This window comes from Epinephelus moara, chromosome 9 (genome assembly GCF_006386435.1).
Source record: "Epinephelus moara isolate mb chromosome 9, YSFRI_EMoa_1.0, whole genome shotgun sequence".
NCBI lineage: Eukaryota > Metazoa > Chordata > Actinopteri > Perciformes > Serranidae > Epinephelus > Epinephelus moara.
Window position 1 is genome coordinate 28836758 of NC_065514.1, and position 20599 is coordinate 28857356.

General features: G+C 40.2%; 2 protein-coding genes across 2 annotated transcripts; both read right to left on the reverse strand.

The window, feature by feature from the left end:
- Positions 1-926: 926 nt before the first annotated feature.
- Positions 927-4858, reverse strand: mrps2 (mitochondrial ribosomal protein S2). Its single transcript, XM_050053635.1, has 4 exons — positions 4780-4858; positions 4416-4532; positions 2574-2694; positions 927-2078 (listed from the first exon to the last, which is right to left on the reverse strand). The coding sequence occupies exons 1-4, from the start codon at positions 4802-4804 to the stop codon at positions 1532-1534; spliced, it is 810 nt and encodes a 269-aa protein (XP_049909592.1). The 5' UTR covers positions 4805-4858; the 3' UTR covers positions 927-1531.
- A 112-nt stretch (positions 4859-4970) lies between these two features.
- Positions 4971-19257, reverse strand: ppp1r26 (protein phosphatase 1, regulatory subunit 26). The gene is made up of 5 exons (XM_050053638.1): positions 18926-19257; positions 10688-13991; positions 7403-7517; positions 6469-6554; positions 4971-6377 (listed from the first exon to the last, which is right to left on the reverse strand). The coding sequence occupies exons 2-5, from the start codon at positions 13918-13920 to the stop codon at positions 6317-6319; spliced, it is 3495 nt and encodes a 1164-aa protein (XP_049909595.1). The 5' UTR covers positions 13921-13991; positions 18926-19257; the 3' UTR covers positions 4971-6316.
- Between the last annotated feature and the right edge of the window lie 1342 nt (positions 19258-20599).

A 20599-nucleotide genomic window follows, 5' to 3' on the forward strand; every position in this document is an offset into this window, starting at 1 on the left:
AAATGGCTTTTCAGTATTTTCTAAGTATGTTCTGGAGTGCAGTGCACATCTTATCTTAGAGACCATCTGGCTAATTCTCACCACAAGTGCTATTATTCTTGCATACAGATATAAATTTCATATTGTAACACTATTTTTCCATAGACTGCAAAATAGGTACAGGTGTTGCAACTGTTGATGAAAGACATCAATTTGCAACTATGCTGATGGCCGTTTTTGTTTAAATAATTTGTCAAGAAAAATGCTTCACCTCTGGGTCCATCCTCCTAAACGCAAGGATTCCTGCTTGTGGTGGGTTTATATTGTTGTTAACAGAATGCCTTTGGATTTTAAACTGTTGGTAAGATAAAATAAGCATTTTAAGATGTGCTGTCATTTTGGGCTGTGGGAATTTATAACGGGTATTTTTTAGTAATTCTATTAAACAACTGTGGAGCATTTTAGATTCACATGAACACACACACACACTGAGCATGTGTGTGCTGGTGTAAACAGGGCAGATTGTCTATACAGTGGTTGGTTGCTTAGTTGCAGAAAATACTACAAGGTTGTAAGGCAGAGTAAAAGTAAGAGAGATTTCTTTGCTTGGGCTGAAGACGAGGTGGAACTGTTACTGAAAGTAAAACTCTGAGTATAAGGTGGTCAAGACAGTGGAAATCATACTAGGAGTTCTTCCAAAGCAAATATGGCGACACATTAGAGCAGTAGTGGGATGTAGCTGTGGGACTGGGAAAGGCAGACCCACACAAAAAGGATCACTAAAGGTAAGCAGAATGACCTATAATGTTTTGGCTTGACACGTTGTGCACAAAAAAGTCTCTGTACCCCGGCTATTTCAAACTGAAACGGGGTCGGCAGCGTTATCATAGGAACCTGTGACTGTTAAATATGGATGCAACAGTGAGACAGAGTGCTGGCAGTCCGTGTTAACATAAGTCAATGTTTTATCAGTGGTGCATAACATACATTTGAACAAACTACTGTAAGAAAAATGTTCAAGGTCCAGTGTGTAGGGTTTAGGGGGATATACTGGCAGACATGGAATATAATAAGAAGTGTCTTCTCTTCAGAGTATAATCAACACCATGATGCACTGCCATGTGTCTGCAGCAGCCCAAAATGGACAAACTAAACACTGGCTATTCTGTGTTTTTACTGTTTTAAATCACCTGGTCTGTTTGTTCTGGAGAGAAAGAGACCTCTGTGGATAATTCAGCTCCCAGTAAAAACCTCCTGAGCATATATATATATAATAAACAATGAAGCTGGGAGAAGTTTCAGCCCCCCTAAATCTTACATACTGTTCCTTTAAATTAGAATCAGAAGACCATATGTCACAGAAACAAGATTCATTCAAGAGCAATATTCACACAGCTCCGGTCTTAACACAAGACAGTATTGTGGATCCACCCCTGAGCACTAGCATCAGATTTTGCCTCTCTAAAATGCAGATGAATGGTGACGGGGAGCAGCAGACGGTTCTGACTTTAGAATGCATTTCTTAGCGTCTCTTATTTGAGAATATATTCTGTCACAAGCTTGGGGTGGAGGGTGCCGACAGGCCGTGCAGTAGCTCCATCTGTTTCCTTTTCTCCTTGGCACGTTTGATGATCATCTTGAATAAGCGACAGTACAACTCCACTGCAGCTGGAGTGTCGTCGTTCCCGGGCACGGGGTACGTCACCAGGCTGGGGTTGCAGTTTGAGTCCACCACACCAACTGTGGGAATGTTCATCTTTGCCGCGTCTCTGATTCCAACGTGCGTCTCGAACACATTGTTAAGAGTGGATAGGAAGATGAGGAGGTCTGGTAAGCGGACTCCTTTGCCGTACTGGATGGGGGCGTTGGTAAGCAGGCCGCCCTGCCAATACCGCGTATGGGCGTACTCCTCGCAATACTTAGCAGTGGACTCCACCAGGTGGCCGAACTGGCGTCGGCGGCTGACAAACAGTATGACGCCGCCACGATATGCTATGTGGGCTGTGAAGTTCAGGGCTTGCTGAAGGAGCTCCATAGTCTGGTCAAGATCAATTATATCTTGATCCAAACGGCAGCCGTAGAGGTACGGCACCATAAGCCTGAGACAGAGAGAATTACAGTTAGCTTACATAAAGTCTTATCAAAACTCAAAATAAATCAATTAGTCGTCTAATAGTTAATAGTTGTATAACCGAAAATTAATCAGCAACTATCATGATAACTGATTAATGACTGAAGACATTTTTCATGCAAATATGCCCCACACTTTGGTTCTTGTCTTGACTGAGGATTTGCTGCTTTCATAATCTTTTCTGATAATTTATTGAACATCTTTTCTTTATTTGGACTGTTGGTCGGACCAAACAGGTGATTTGAGGATGACACATTAAACTCTAAAAAATTGTGATAGTCAACTAAGTTGATTTTCACTATTTTAGGATCTACAACAATAATCGATCAATGGTCAGCAGATTACTTGACAAAGAAATGAAGCATCAGTTGCAGCCTTATTCCTCACACTCAAAAACAGGGTTGACTCAAAGCATCAGAGCAAAAACTTAAACAGTTAAAGGGCTGTGGGAATTCATACCAACCTGTGCCTGCAAGTGCTTTTATGACCAAGATGCACTCTGGCGTTGAACAGGTCTTTCAAAGAGAAGAACTCCGACACACGGAAAAAGTCTGGATGCTCAAGTGGCTTTTTTAGTATTTTTTCTGCATGAAGAAGAAATAATATCGATTAATGTCTGGAGAAAAACAAAACTGACTTCACTCATACACACTGCTGCTTTTTTCATATTTGTTATGTTAGGGGCCTTTCCCAAACCAAACCCTCCCCACTCCATCACAGTTTGTAGCCACCTTCACAGCTGAATGGTGTAACCTTCATTAGGGTGTGTGGTATAAATACAGCAGCAAGCTTTAGAAAATGATTCCCTCTCTGCGCTGGAAAGAGGAAGGAACTGTTGCAACTTTTCCTAACTGAAGAGAGATAAAACTCTGTCCCATTTTTTACATTCTTCATATGTATTTGCATTATTTGATCTGTATGTGCTGCTACGGTTTACCTGAAGTTCTGAGTATTACTGTTTTGGCATTAAAACAAATAAATGTATTGATACAAATAAATAAACAGAAATAAAACTTACTCCTTAGCTTCATCGATAATACTTCTTTTCTTTTTTTGTAAACACCTTGGTTTTCACTGTGATGGTAATAAACTTCCTGGTTTTGCAACAGTCCCTGTAAACTGCAAACTCGGGATGCACCAATTTATCTACCGTGTATTGGTATCGGCTGATGTTCCCCTTATTGACTGGAATCAGCCTATCAATAAATAAGATGACATTCACCGTTTGCAATGGCCGATGTTTTTCCGTTGTGTCACTTCAATTTAGCACAGACTGAAAAGCAGGGGTCGAAACTAACTGCGTCCTGTCATCAGGACGAAAGGATGCTGTAAACTCACTATTGACATGCCAGGGGACGCACCTTCAGGAGGGATGTAAACTTGAATACCTTTACACTTAAAGATAAAACAGCTGTGTCTGTCTCATTTGTATGTGATTATTATTATTATTATTATTTTTAAATAACCCGTATGATGTGAGAAGCAACGGGCCCCCAGGCATTTTCACATTATCTATCTGGCCCACAGAAAAGTTTGGACACGCTGGTGTAGGTGGTGGTTTGGAAAAGGCCTAAGAACTATGTATCTAACACAACTTGCGCCCAAAAACCTAAAACACATTTCAAAATCATGAAAATTCATCCTGCTTAAGAAATAACTTAGGCTGCATTTCAATACTGATAATAATATATGTTGGTTTTGTGAAAAAGATATTGAAAGCACAGACCATATATTTTTCCTCATGTAATGTGTAAATACACTTTGGCTTAACATTCACAAATGGATAAATTAAAATATCTCATCATTTACAGCTTCTGTCTCTAGAGAAAATATTACATTTGGTATGATCCTGAAAAACTAAAATGATTAACTCAGTAGTAATGCAACCATGTGTCTGGAAAAATATTTTATACATAAGAGCAGCATCCTGAAATCATCCCGACATTTTGTTTTATGAATTTAACCCGTACATACAATCTTTACAACTGCTAAAAGGAATAAGCAGTTATGATATTGTAAAACGTTTCCTTCTTTATCAAATAACTGAGATTTTTTTTTATTTCCCCTTGTATGTTTTTCATTTTATTTACTTTCCCCTTTTTTGTTGTCTTACAGTACATTTCCATCTAAAACGTACAGTTAGAAGCACTTTCCTATGTAATCAATCTTACCTCTTGTATTGTATTGTTTTGGCAATTTCGCTGTACTTTACTGTACTTAATTAAAATGAATGTTGCCATACTTGTTCTGTACATTTTCAATTAAAAAAACATTGAGAAAAGGAGTGCCAAAGGCTCCAGCTCACCTAAAGTTTCGTCATTTAGGACTTGGGGTGATTGGATGGAGGCTGCAGTGGCGTAGTGATGTCCACCACAGGAGTATCCGATTATCCCAGCCCGGGAGTGTCGCAGCCCCAAAAACCCTAAATATAAGACACAAATGTCAGTCAAGACATCCGACATGAACATGTAACAAGCGGCTACGGCTAGCTTCCCAGCTAGCTACGGATGCTAGCTGTAAGCTAAGTTGCTAATTTGTCAGGTAGGACAAGCATACAAAAAGCAATGCTAAAACTGCGGTACACATCTCAAGGTCCTGTGACATACACTCAAACATATCAAGACGACAACTTACTGTGACGGACAGTTAAATATATTTTGTGCACATACCTTTGGTGATAGCCCGGGCTGCCATGCTTGCTGGAAGGTCAAACTGCGACTGCGTGTTTGCCGTTCACGGACTGTCGTAAAGTTCTGTCGTGACAGCTTTCTGCATTAGACTACAATACCCATGATGCCACACAGTTGTTTTTACTCACAACTTTATTGAAAAAAAAAAATACATCAGTGCTCTGGTGTTGTTTTGCTCAAACAGGTACAAACGAACAACATTCATGTAAAGCAATAAGTCCTTTTTGTTTTCAATAAAGATGGCACTTCTTAGAAAGACAACAGTATGAATAAGAATTCATGGCAGCTATCTTCTTCAGGACAACTCAAATTCAATTTTAAAGAACAGCAACTCACTCAAACTATGACACCTGTAATTACAATTATTTAGTAACAGCATGAAACACAATCAAGAGAAACATGAGTAAAGAATGGCAAAATACTCAGATTTACGTTTTAGTCTAAACTGCAAAAAAATAAGAAATGCCCTTAACTAGTAAATCAAATAAGTGACCTTAAACCTTCCTCCATGTACTGTTATGTATTTTGGAGAACACTGCAACACTGCAAAACATCTCAACTTAAAAAAAAATCTGTCCTGTAAGAAAAAGGTAAAAACAAAACAAACAAAAAAGAGCCAAAGACCAAAATATGAAATTGCCAATTGCCTTGACTATAAAAATAAAAGCAACCCTTTACTTAAAAATAAGTCGAGGCTGACTCCTCAGGAGATTGTCCAGAGAGATTGAGAGTGACAGAGAGCGATTTTCCTTCCTTAATGTCTTCATCTTGAAGTGGGGTACATGCCATGGTACTGTTCCTCGACACATCTCCGTCTTTACTTTTCTCTGCTTTGGCCTTTTCAGCCAGAAACCTTCTGATCTCTTGATCTATGCTATCATCACTGTCTAGTGAACTGCCATCTTCCTTTATGTCAAGAGCAGTCTGAGCATTGTGTGGCAACAGGGGTGTCCTCACCCTCAGTTGCTGTTTCACATTCATACATATATTGCTCTTTGTTCTTATTAGTTTGTTTAAGTTGTAAAATGCTCTTTTTACTCGATCCACACTTGTCTTTCATGTCATCCTTACTCTTTTCTACTTTTTTCAAAGAATTACACTTGGAAACAGGATCAGCTTTGAAATTTTTGGTCTCTATAGTATTTTTCAGCAGCGGCAATCTCTCGTTTTCTTCTTCGACTTCTTTTTTGTCTTGAGCAGGTCTTTTATTTTATTGCTCTGTCTTGTGTAATCCAGCAATTGGGTGTGCTGGACTTCTTTGTGAATGGGCTGGATTCTTTTCCATATTCAGGTGCAAGTTTAGGGGCTGTGTTCTTTAACACTGTCAAGAAATACCCTTAACTGGCATCGGCAAACGTGATCTTAAACTTGTTCCTATGTACTATGGCCAAAAACCAAAATAAAATAAAAATAAAATTGCCACTAGCCCACAATATAAACACTGACAGCAACCCTTACATAAATAAACAATAAAGTGCAAAATACTGTTCAATCACACATCATCCATGTGCATCGCTCAAATGCAGAATTCAGTCTTCTGCTCTGTTATGCTGTGGTGGCTGGGTGCTTCATTGCTCCTGAAAAGAAGATGAGAATCCAAGATGAATGGGCTTTTATTTGACTGTGATCGCTCACTGGAGATAAAACCATTTGGGTCCAATCACATACCTGTTGACTGGAACAAACTGAAGCTTCCTTTTGACATGTTTCAAAGTCTTGTTATGCACAGGAGCTCTCCTGTGAGAAGATACCTCCTGCAAGCATCAAGTAATACAGATCTCACACTCTCTGGATACAGACAATTTAAGTAAAAACAACAACAGCAAAAAATTAGAATTACCACCTTGCTGATGTGTACCTCCGCAAACCAGTGAAGCTGCAATTACAGTTTACATCCAAGTCTGTCCAGACTCATATGTAACTGTGACAGTAGACAATGCTTCAGATATGGATGTTGCTGCAAAGAAGGTGCCAATTCTAAAACTTGGACATCTTCAACTCGGCAGCACACAAGATCTACACAATCACCACAGTCTCAATGTGGGTACTCAAGATTAGCGTCACCAGTTCACAATCCAAATGTCTCCCCTTCTGTTCCTGAGTGAATAATGGCCAAAAAAGAGTTTTTTAAAGACCCTTTGGACATAAATTGTCATCACTTCATCATTTTATCTAATTAAACATTTATGTGACATTTTTTCATCATTAACATATGAAATCTTGAGTTAGGGCCTAAGCATTTGTGCCAAATTTGAAGAAATCCGCCTTAAAGTGTTCTTAAGATATCACGTTCACAAGAATGAGACAGATGAGGTCACAGTGACCTTGACTTTTGACAACCAAAATCTAATCAATTCATTGTTGTAGTTTCTGCCTGATTTAAAGAAATTCTTGAGATACCAAGTTCACGAGAAACAAACGGACCACCCGAAAACACAATGCCTCCTGGTACAGCTATCGCTGCTGCGGAGGCATGAAAACCCCAGTTGTCCACATTGATGGGGCTGGTGAGTTTAGCTATCATGTCAATGAACATCTGGTTTCATCATAAAGGGATACAAATAATGAAGCATCAAACACTCGTGTTTCTACATAATTGTACCTCCTTGCATTTTTCAGTCAGGTACCTCCTGTTGAACATGCTGCTTCTCTCCTCTGTGGTAAGAGCTATGCAAGGTCTGAAGGTGAAGCCAGGGTCAATGGCAGTGGACAAAGACCTGGGCAAGGCACAGCGGGACACACATCAGACCAATTTCCAACAATTACTTAATGCTAATAATTCATCCCAAAGTCCATCTTCAAGCCAGTGAACATAAGCAAGCGTTACTATGATGTATTTTCCATTATTAATGAGAACGACCCACTGTTGCTCGGATTCCACTCTTTATTACACAGATGCACTTAAAAGACACAGCAAAGGTTTTTTGTTTGTTTTTTTCTGAAAGAGTAAAAGAAAAAAAGAAAACACTTCTTACAAAATATTTACAAAACCTGGCGATGCACAGCATGTTCAGTAACTTTTTCTTTTTATAAACAAAAATAAATAGCCTTTTTTTTCACATAGGAAATTCAAGGAAACTTCAACATGACAAACAAATGAACACACTAAATATCAAGTTTAGCAAGACAGAGAGGAGTAACTATGTGGCTTCTGTGGAATCTGGAACAACCATTTAGTGATAGAGGTAATAAGTCCAAGTTATAGTGGCTTTCATCAACAACTAAGCTTTAAATTCCCATCTATGAGTTTAAACCGTACAGTGACCTGAAACCACTGCGTCTGAAAAACAAATGTTGTTGGGAAGATGTGTTATGATATCTCCATGGTAGTCGAGAGAAGATTGTTCCAGTACCACCTGGTGTTCTAAAATTGCTCTTAAAATGGTGCCTATTAAGGGTCAATGGTTTAATGTGTTTTCAACATGTACCCTGGCCTTTTCTATTTATGTGCAAAAGTTAGAAAGGTCATCCTCAATCTGCGGGTGAGGTGAGAAGTCATCTTCTGGAATTATTGTGATTAGAACAACCTAGATTTAGAGATTCGGCAGCAGGGGGGTAATAACATAAAGAGGTCGGGTAGGGAGGGATAAGGCGAAGGGTGACATAAGGAGAAGTGCTTTTAAGTTGACGCTGATGATACAGAGTGACCCTTGGTTGCTGGACTTGATTGGTAAGGTACAACATGGAGGACAGAGTTGAGAGTGGTCTGTAGACAAGCAGACCCAGCTGCAGAGATAAACATGATAAATGGTTGGCATGAATTTGGGCAGGTAAAGTCATGGTGAACTGTATTATGTTAGGTTAGATGGCATCTGACTGGTCTTTTTCATTATAAATCTAAAGGGGCTTTCACACCACTGTGCTATGACTTGCAGCCTGTGGTCATTTCAGTGAGGGGAAGGCAGCAGAGGGGAAGCGGTTTTGAACATGGTGGTGCATTTGCCATACATGTGAACGCACATAGATTTTGCGCATTCATGCTGACCTCACCATGTTGAACTTCTGGTGGTTGCCGCCTGGTTATGGCCGATCAAACAGCAGGCATCGCGGAAGCAGAAGGTGACAAGATGGAGGAGCTGATAATTTTGGTATCTGAATACCCAGAGTTACAACGTAAGCAACTTGACAACCAGAATTAAAACTGGGCCTGGTATAACATTTCCATCAAACTTAAGATGACTGGGAAATTGTAGAAATTTCCGTTGTCTTGCTACAGTGTGCAGCTACAAGCTAGCTTGCACTTCTTCTGCCAGTGTCTACTGAAAGACCTGCCTGTCATTGCAGTAGTGGACGCTAACGGCAGCTTATTTAACAATGCTTTGCTTTTAGGGGAATGCTCTTGCAGACAGGTGGTTATCATGCGAAAGCAGCTTAAAAAAATAAGCATCTAGGAGACTTAGCATAGATTTTGATAAATGTAATTGCATATTACAGAAAATTTGACTAGCACATATTTCTCAAGTTCATGAGTTTTTTCCAATAACAGTGTTTAGGGCTGCTACACATGCTTATTTTTATTACTAACTTATTATTTTCTTGCTCAATTGATTGAATTACTGTATGACAAAAAAGCAACAAAGGTCTAACAGCATTTCACATGCACAAGTCTCTTTTTGTTTCACTCGCTGAGTACAGATTTGACATTTTGATTTACTGTGCAGAAGAACATGAATTGATCATGGACTGTATAAGTATAGTAAATGTAGCTATCATGACGTCACCCACTTGTTTGTGGACTCCCAGTCTGAAGCCTCGAGGTCAGCATTTTGGTAGCCGCCATCTTCGTTTTATGGAGCCAGAAGTAACAATATTTGGAAAGGCTGGAACTGGATCTGACACATAGATTGTACCAATGTCCCACAGACAGCCTGTCACTCAGGTAGCCCCGCCCCTGAATATGTGCAACTTTAAGCCTTAATAAAAAAAAATAAAAAAAAGGGGGAGATATATATAAATTCACCCCCTGCACAGTTGTCATGGATGTTTAGCTACCAAAACCTTTTTTTTTGTACCTGGCTAAACATGTTTATTTCTGCTGTGAAGTTGGGCATTTTAATATGGAGATCTATGGGGATTGACTTGCTTCTGGAGCCGACCTCAAGTGGCCATTCAAGGAACTGCAGTTTTTGGCACTTACTCGTTACCTTGGAGGTTGCTGCTTGAAATGGATGTAATCATACAATATATGTTGTCTTCCTGCTTTTATGGAGATATTTCTAATGAACGCAGTGACGGAAACATAAAAACCTACAACATCAACAATAATTACTTTTTAACTTTTGCACATAAAATGTCTTCTTAAAGTAAACCCACATACCACATGTACAGTAAATTGGGTAAGATTATGTAACAACAGTATGTATTTTTCTGAGTAACATTGCTAATTTGGTACATTAAAAAGATACATCCAAATCTTACGCATTTGGTCTTAAACTTAAATCTTTATTTCATCATATTAAGAGATTATTTTTCTTGGTCACTTTTTTTGTTTTTCTTTTTACATAAAATGGGAAACATATTTAGGATGATGTCATTTTCTGCAAGAATGTATGCTGCATTTTGATGGTGGTATTACTGACGCTGTCTGCTTCTTGTAGCAAAATGTCACTGTATTGCTTTTCAAGGGTTTGATGATATGAATTAACCTCAGATCACAAAAAAAGTCATGATGGTGTCACTGTGTTACATAGCCGTATAAATGTACAAACACATTTTAAAAAAAAAAAAAGCCTGTTTTGTCTTATTAACAAGCGTTCCCTTCGAGCCTATAAGTGAATAAGCTTGATCATTACCTACACTATATTCATTAGCAGGGCGCAATCAAGAAATGAACTCATAAAATTGGATTATGATGCTATGGGACATAAAGGCCAAAGAAAATACTTACACTGTGGAAAAGCCCTGCTTCTTGTCTGGATTTCTCCTGTTGCCTGACTCACAATCTGCCTCGTCTATAAATTCTTCCTCTGTTCTTTCTGGATGTACTTCTTTATTATCTATCTTCATGCTCTCGCCTTCTCTTTTTTTCTCACTTAGCAAGTCCACTCTCTCCTTTCCCTCGTTCCTTTCCCTGCTTCGAACCTGCACATGGTTGGTCCTATTAGATTCCAGTTCAACAAACACACTCTTGTCCTTAGGTATATGTACCATGCTCTCAGTCTCTCCTTCTACGGGGCACTGTGACCTGTGGCCAGGCGCAAGGCTCCGTGCAAAGGACATCCTTGGATGCCTGGCAGTAGACAAAAAATTCAAAACAGGGGATCTGAATGTGGTATTTACATTTGTCTCTGCAGAGCAGGGGAAAGGTGCTCTGCTGGTCCGTGCAGAGGACCAAACATTGACTGGAGTCTGTGATTTGGGGCCCCCGCTTTGATATGGTGGAATTGCTGATGCAGCCTCGCTGATTTTAGATGAGGTGATATGGAATGGAGTTCGACTGAGAGTCCTAGTGTCAGTCGCAGGGAGTCCAAAGCTCTGGCGCCACTTGATTGACTCTGAGCGAGAATGAGCAATGCTAGGACTCAGAACTGGCCGAACTCTCTCCGTCTGTGGGGTGGCGTCCTGGCCGTCACCTCTCCCAGAGCTAGGCCTCCTTTGCTCAGTTCTAGCAGCCCCCGCCCCGTCTGCTGGCTCCAAAAGACTGGGGCTGCAGGACTGGACTGACGGCAGATGGGACTGTGCACTCGTGGAGACATCTGGCAGCAAACTCTGTGGTGCTGGAAGAGGCTGACTTCTCAGGGGAGATTGTCCAGGGAGAGGACTGATACTTTTTCTCGGAATTTCAGCCAGCTGATTTTCCTGTTTAATGTCTTCATCTTGCAGTGGAGTACAAGCCAAGATGGTACCGTTTCTCGATACATCTCCTTCTTTACTTTTCTCTGCTTTGGCCTTTTCAGCCAGAAACCTTCTGATCTCTTGCTCTATGCTATCATCACTGTCTACTGAACTGCTATCTTCCTTTATCTCAAGAGCAGTCTGAGCATTGTGTTGCAACGGGGGGTCCTGACGCTCAGTTGCTGTTTGACCTTCATGCTCTTTACTCTTATTAGTTTGTTTAAGTTGTAAAATGCTCTTTTTACTCAATCCACACTTGTCTTTCATGTCATCCTTACTCCTTTCTACTTTTTTCAAAGAACTGCGCTTTGAAATAGGATCAGCTTTCAACTTTTTGGTCTCTAAAGCATTCCCCAGCAGTGGTTCTTCATCCTTGAGGCACATCCTTGATTTCCGCTTTAAATCCCTCGTTTTCTTCTTCGACTTCTTTTTTGTCTTGAGCAGGTCTTTTATAGCCGTGTCTAGGTCCTCATCACTGTCAAGCGAGCTGCTTTTGTCTCCACTTTGCTCTCTCTTGTGTAATCCAGCTATTGGATGTGCTGGACTTCCTTGTGAAAGCACTAATGGGCTGGATTCTTTTCCATGCTCAAGTGAAGGTTTAGGGGCCATTTCTTTAACATTGTTATCTGTCCCTGATGTGTTGGAGATGCTACAATTTTCCTCTTGGTGTTTTCTTTGCTGTAGCAAAGACAATCGTTGAGGTTTCTTTTGGATTGCAACTTGTTTTGCTTTTACTTTCTCTGGCTCATTTACACTTGGAGGCTCTTGAGTCATGGCAGTGAGTGGCTGTTTGTGCATTTGGGCCTTCTGCTCAAGAAATTTCCTGATCTCTTGCTCTATTCCGTCTTCACTATCAATAGAACTGGCATCACTTTCTTCATCTGGGCAGTTGTCAGGAGGTGAAGATAGCAGGGAAGGTTCGGTCAGAGCACAAGTGCTAAGACTGACACCATGATGGAAGGCCCCAGGCATAACAGTTTTTGAGATGTCCAGTATTGCCTCAGCACACATGAGCTCTGCAGTTGTATTAACCTTTGGAGGGGCAGGGGTAGGTTGATCCTTAAAACTTTCTACTTTGAACAAAAGCAGTCCATTTCCTTTACCCTTTGAGCTCTCTGAAAGTGTGTTCTTGGGTGTGAAAACAGATGGAGGAGGAAGTTGAACAGATTTTACTTCTCTCTCGTCTCTGGTCTTTTTCTTTCTCAGTTTGTGTTTCTTCATGTTTTCCGTGCTTGTACTTCCAACATTATGAATTAATGACTTAGTTAAGGGTTTTTGCTTGTGTATGAATGGTTTCAGGGTGCTTTTCTCTTTGAGTTGCTCAAGCTGATAGCAGCGAATAGCTTCTTCAATCCCATCATCGCTTGTAGAGTCAGACTCATCTTTGAATGCGTGTGGATTAAAAGTTTCCCTTTTGTTCTGCTGCTCTTTTTTCTCTAACTGGTATCTCTGAATGGCCTCCTCGATGCCGTCATCACTGCTGGAATCATTTGAGTCTTCCTCCACCCTAATGGTGACTGGGCACTTTACTTTGTTGAAGGGGCTAATTATTTTAGAGGGGCTCTTTGTCTGCTCTTTTGGCAAGACTAAACTTTTGGTAGCTGTACTTTTATTTGAATCCAATTTCTTAACTGTGTTGTCATTTAGGGCAGCCTTGTTTTTGATATACTTTTTTATAGGTATTACAGCTGATGATGTAGGAGTCTCAACTTTGATACTCTTGGGAAACTGGCTACTGGCAATCAAAAATGTATTGCTGTCAGAGTTCTGTTTGGAAACCTCAGGAATAGGTGGGCTTTTCCTTGGAATTTTGGATGATTGGAGAAAGGTGAAGCATGGTTCCCCCTTGCGTTTGTGATCATCCTTTTCCTTCAGGTATTCCAGGATTGCCTCCTCAATTCCTCTGTCCACAGAATCATCACTGTCAGAGTCAGTGCTCTTGTGGTTGACTGGGGAGGAAACATCTACATGTTGGTTTTCAGCGGGACCTTTAGTTTTGGACTTGGCTCCCACATAAGAGCCCACTGCAACCTTGCAGACTTGGGGGTGACTTTCCTGTCCTGGTGGCACATTTCCCTCGATCTCGTCGCCCATCTCGAGTGAGGACTGGGAGCTCCTAAGGCTCTCTATGATCATCTGGACCTTATCGGAGATAGGTGCGCCTCTAGTGGACAACTCAGTGTCAGAGTCATTGAAGCAGATTGGAAGGCTATAGCCTCCAGGTGGACCACATGTTCTCCATTCCGATTGCGTCGCTGCGACAGGAGGCACATTCATCAAGTACATTCTAGTGAAGTGAGGAGAGGTCCTCGACCATTGGAGTGCAGCTGCCTCCGATCACAATCACATTGTTCAATCTGAGAAGAAAACAGAAACAGAGTCAGGTCAAACTAGCAAGTCAGACTACACTGATAATTAAAGCCCCCCTGGTGGAATTTTCCATTAAGTCGCTGGAATACTGCAAACTGAATCATCTGCCAAAGAAATCCCCCCAAAAATGTACATTTTATCTAGGTCTGTACCCAACTCAGAATTATGTCAGTCAAATCACATTTGGCTGTTCAATATGAACATTCAACTGTTACGTCCATGGAGAGTTTGAACAAGGCTCAGCAGAACATTCAAGATGACAGCAAAGTTCATGTAATATAGTAAACAACCCAAGTTAGCCCTCCAAGCTAACGCATGCTAGCTATTAGGGGTGGCAATCACCAGAGGACTTATGCTAAGATATTATCACAATACTTGGGTTGTGATACAATATTACTGTGACTTTAAAAATGCTGTGATATGCTGAGTATTGCGATAAAATGTACTGTGACATGCTGCGATTTATTACCTTTTTTCAACTGTAAATTATGTCCCCAAAGGAAACCTTTGTCAACATCTGTTTTATCTAATAAGATAAAGTTTTCAGTCTGTTCGTCTCACTTATGCCATTTTTTTGCAGCAGTATAATGTATGTAGTGGACTGAAAAAGCAACTGATTGTATTATTCAAGTAGGCTACAGAAACTTTTATTTGTATATGTAATATAATTAATTTATATAATAAAAAAAACTAACTATACTAACGACAGATTGAAAATGTGCAAAAAACATTTCTTGCTGACACTCTGCAGCTAAATCTGGGAACCAAAACATCCCCAGAAGTTTCTACGCAGAACATTAAAAAATATCAAGACTCTCTCGAATTAGTGGTTTCTAAATTACCTCAACACAATTTTAGCATGTCTGTACATAGCAATATTTTGTTAGTTTTCAGCTAACATATACACAGATACAAATTTATTTCAGTGAACTACAATATTGCCTCTCAATACTACAGAAAATGGTACAATATATTACTACTCTTGTCTCTGTTATTTCTATACATTTTATATTTGCCCTTGTTGCTGATCTCTCACCTGACAAACACAGGCAAACATGAGGTTTCACAATAAATATTAATGTAGAAAAAGTACCTCTGTATTAGCACTTGCTACTGAACATGTCATTTTGTCAGCTGCCTACACTTTGGCCAATCACTATATATATCCTTGCAAATCCTGAATATGCAGCACAATGGGTAACTTCAATGTTATGCTGCCATCCTGTGGAGGAACTCCATGTGACCACTCGGCAGTACGTTGTGGGCTATTTGTTGTGCAATGTTTAAGTATTAAAAGTTGTTTTTGACACCCATCTAAAAGACAGAGCTTTAGATTAGGTAAAAAAGCAAGAGTAACCAAAGGCCCTCGCCATCTAATATGGTGCATATGACCGAGCAAATGTGCAATTAATCAAATGACCACAAAGTAATTGCCACACTGTGAACCTGGGGCTTTCAGGGCCCCCAAGGGGGTGGAGTGCCAGGGCAGTTGTCCAATTTGCCAAGTAAGTGATCCAGCCTTGAGGGCTGCCCTGAAGCTGTGACTGGAGTGTAATGTGAATTTTATTGCAGTACTAATACTAAATAAAACAATGTAACAATATTTAACTCCTAAAATGTAATGCCACTATTCTCACAGTATATTCTTGGATCCGTTTGTTTTTTGTCGTCATGTATGATTGCAACCCAATCACCAGAATAAATGGTAAGTATTGAATGTTTATGCAAACCACAGATATGTAATATTTGTACATTATTATGTACTGGATATGTTGAAACTTAACATTTTGACAATATTGTGGTTAACATGTGGTTATGTTTAGGTACAGAAACCGCTGGGTTATGGTTAGGATAAGATCATGTTTTGGTTTAAAATACTTGCTTTTTGGTGGCAAAAACACCGCTGGAAATGCCACGATGTCCAAAAGACAACGGACAGCTTAGCAGTTATCTTGTCTAAGTGTCAAACCATTTACCATTCCCTCCACCTCCTAATGACAAAGTCAGCTCATATGCAATCAGAACTATGTCACTTTAGGAACACTGATGACACATATTAAATGTACACATGTAATGTAATCGTAGTTTGCAGAAATGCACAATGCCAACATTTGCCTCTGGTGATTGGGCTGATGATTTAATTGTGGCATTGGGAGAAACAGGTTTAAAAATGCTCAGAATGGAGTACAAACAAAATATTTTTGTACATTTTTCCACTCTGGAAGCCCCACGGAACCCACTAAAGGGCCTCTGTGGGTCCCCTGGCCCCACTGTATTTTTTGAGAACAGCTGATGTGAATTTACTGAGCCTGGCAGGTATCACGGGAAACATTTTGGATCACTTGTGCGCACAAATGAGTAAAGTATGCCCTTGAATTACTTAATTTAGCCCTCCTAATTATTACTGTTACGATATTGTAGAAGTAGGACCTGAAGTTAAAGGTTGTTGTGACATGCTAATAGCTGTGCTTTGATACAAATGTGCCCTCTAATTACTATATCAATTCCCTCAAATTAACAGTGTTAAATCATCATGTTTATCTAATTGGTCCTTGTCCCCTCAACACCCTTTCTCTCATTCTGTTTTAACGCTACATCAGATGTTCTTTAAGGTCTCACTGATGGACAGATTCGACTGTGCACATGTCCAACTGTTTAATGCAATGCAGAATAAATATGGAACATTATCACGTCATGAGCAAGCTGGGCGGCTGGAGTTCAGTCACTGGTGGAAAAAATATTCATATCTTTTTCATGCAAGTAAAGCGGCAATTTCAGAATTTAAAGGTATCGTAATACAAGTATAAGTCCTTCATTCAAGTTTTTAAGATAGAGCACATAGGTATTATCAGCAAAATGTATTTAAATTATCTAAAGTAAAATTGCTCCTTATGCAGGATGAATGGCACCTGTCCATATCAATTATTATTATTATTTAACAATTGTTTATTACATTATTAGATTATTATTACTGATGCAGCAATGTGTAAACAGAAGTTTAATGAGCTACTTTTGAGCCACTTTATGAATTTTGAAAACCCCAAATTTCATATGCTCATAGATTTTTAAATACTAATTTGAAACGTAACTAGTAACATGCTATAAAATACAAGTAACCTAGGGACTGTTCTTAACTTATCAGATGAGGGGGTGGATGGCATGTGACTCCTTTCCTTTCTTTAATTTTACTTTTTTTTTTTACATTTTGACCCTCACTGAAGGTACAGATATTTTTGGTGATAAATGCATGACCCTCCCTCCACCACAAATTAGTTATTGAATTCTTAAAACTTACCCTTTGGTGTATGAAAAATAAAAAATAAAAGTTAAAGACAAAATCCAGCATGCATGACACTCTTGTCATGCATGCTGGATTTAGTTAGGGCAAATGGTTTATTTTTGGTCACATTTTGGCAGAATAAAATTATTTTGATGACATTTTTTCATGTTTTTTTTAATGTAATAATTTAATAATTTCAGTTTTTGCCGTTTCTGGCTACAACAAATAGTGCAACTTTGGTCATGTTTAAGGAAATCATGCCTTCAGGTTGAGAAGGGATGACTTTTTAAGAAATCTGTGCTAAATCAATACAAAATAAAACAATTTTAAGTCGTATGCCCCTCCCATAAGCCAAAATAAAAAAAACAAGTCCATTTCTAGTGCTTAAAAAAATTATTTGACATCCCCCCCCCCTCGCACCACCCCTCCCCCCTCATAAGTTACGAACAGTCCCTTAACCTGCAGTTCTTTGTGGCACCTGACTAACTGTAACTTATTACTTTCCACCACTGGGTTTATCCTTACGTTGGACTGATACAAGCGCAAAGTAACGCTGTTTAACATGTTTTGACTGCAGCTCGTTTGTGCTCGGTTATATGATGCAAACACAATTCTTGCACATGAATCGAAATGGTACCTGCCAGGCTCCGTAGATATAGGATGGTAATGTGGCACCTGAACCTAGCACGACTATGAGACTGTCCTGTGAGTAACCTAAAGTCCAAAGTTAAACCCTGCAACAACCAGTACTGTGCCCCCGTGAGCAGGCATGCTTTTGGGCATTAACCCAGCCGAGGAGTCGCTATGCATCAGCCTTTGCTAGCCGTCCTACCCAAATTGTAAAGCCACCCTTCCGACTGTGTGTGCACCCTGCAGGGGGACTGGGCAACCCGACTACAGCGTGACACCATGAGACAATATGCCCAACTCTTAATCATCCTCCTCGGTGACTGTAACCCGCTAAACCTGGTAGAAAAGTGGAAAATAACTACAGGAAACCAGTGTGGCTCACCAAAGACGCCCCGCCGAAAAAATACCGAGAAATACAAAAACCGAGCTAAAAACGTAGCATAACGTAGTCGTATGCCAACTTTGTTTGACATATCATGTGTACGAACAAAGTTTCACCAGACATGCCAACATTAGCTGGTAGAATTTTCTGTATTACATAAGCAACCGTGGTGCTGCGTGTTTTGTCCCTCCCGGACGCTTTCCTGGTTGCTACAGAGAAACCCCGGCTGTCCCCGTAACCCTCTAGCGGCACGGACTGCACCGATGCCCGGCGTGCAGCGTTAGGAGACTCCGCAGAGCAACCATGTTTCTTGGTACCGGCCATGGTTGTCAAAACCCTCGATATTCGGTCGATAACAGCGCCAAATGCAATTGTAGCCAGGTAACACTTATATATAAAACAGCATGGTTACATTTGTAGAAGAAATAGGCGAGATGGTGTGAAACATCGGAGGCATAACCGTGGCTAGTCGGTGACTTGAAAGACACAGGCGGGCCTCCCGGCTGCTGCAGCCCCGGCATTTTCTCCGGCAAAGAAAGCCTTTGTATTGAGCCACAGCTTGCCCTCCTCGCCTCGGCTATTTTCCACACAGCTACAGCCACAAAACACAGTGCACAAGTTGAACTCACCTGGATATGACACGAAACCGCTACAGTGAAAGTATGCTCATCGCTCCGGTGATTTAAGATGTTAGGAAAGCCGCCGTGGAGATATTTCGGTGTCCGTCGCCAGCTCACTCTCCGCCTGAAGCTCCCTCAGCCGAGTCCCCCTCCGCTCCGACTGCCGGGCGGACAAGCTTCCTTCAACCCAGAGTCCAGCCAAGCACGGACCCTTTCAAATGTGACATCGGTAGTTTACCCGGAAAATGTGTAGTCTACGCTTATATTTTACATTATCACACGACGAAACAGTGATATGTCTAATGTATCTGTTAATATTGCAATAATACACGAAACAGGCTTTTCCAGGAACAATGTATAATATCCCTTAAAAATACTTTTTAAAAAAATGCGTATCCCAGAGGACTTTGCGACACTGTCACTATCATACGCCTTCTTATTAGAAAGTTTTAACTCCCATACGGCAGAGTAGTTTGATAAATTATTTATTTAAATAGGGACAACTCCAAGTATGCTTAAACCATGTTATATTGGAGTAAAATCCTACAAAATACTGACCTACCATATCATTTTCAGTAATATTTAGTTCAGCTTCGACTTGATACCTGCAAGTTTTTCTGTAAAGCAGCCCAGATGTGTCTATAGGGTTGCAGCTAAATAGTGTGTTACCACCTTAATAGAGTATAACCACTTTTTAAGTGTGTTTTTAATTGCATTAAAGATCCAGGAAATAGAGTTGTTTTTTGTTGCATTTCGCTCTTATTCTCAGTTAGGGTCCACCACTGGTGTAGTGAAGGGTATAAGCAGCAGGGGTGTACATACAGACAGTGCAGTTGCACTGGGGCCCCTGGGGTGGGAGGGTGGGGGACCTCACGAATGACCTAAATTGCCACTGTGGAATGACCCCTGTGTTCAAAGAAGAGCTCAGATTATAAATGGTGCCATTTGCTATAGACTACATTCCCTCAAAAATATAAACCCATCTCTGTCATGATTTTCTTTTTCTTTTCTCACTTTTTTTTTTTGGTGAAATAGTCAGTAGCAACCTACATCAATTTATAAACTTATTCTACATAAACTATGAATGAACTATTTAAAAATCTGTTAAAGTAAATAAATAATTTCTTATTTTCTAATTTTGACATACAGGTATGCAATGATGATTGTTGGTAACATGTTCGTTGTCTAATGTCAAGTCTCTATTTGATCAAGATGTACAAGATGATACAATCTGGTAACTAGTTTAAATGCAACTCTTTCAAGCTGAGCACCTCAACAAGTCCAGTGAGCAGTCATGTCTTTTAAACAGAAAAGCAGCTGTAAGGAGGAGAGAAACCAACAGTAGGAAAAAGTAGCAAAGCTCCCTAAATTAGATTCACTTGGCTTTTTTCTAGAAAGTTGCCTGCGGTGTGTGTGTGTGTGTGTGTGTGCCTGATAACTAGTAACTAGTGTGCACTGGAGCCCATGGCAACTACCTTATGCTACTAATACTGACCCTTCACAGTACACCCACCTATCAGCCATAGAACAGTTGGAATATATAAGAAAGCATTTAAACTTCCTCCTCTGTAACCTACCCATGTACATAGTAGTACACCACCTCATCAAGTACCACTACACCACTCTGGCTCATCCCCTGTGGCTTGATCTAAATGGATATAGGTACTTTATGCAAGGTTGAAA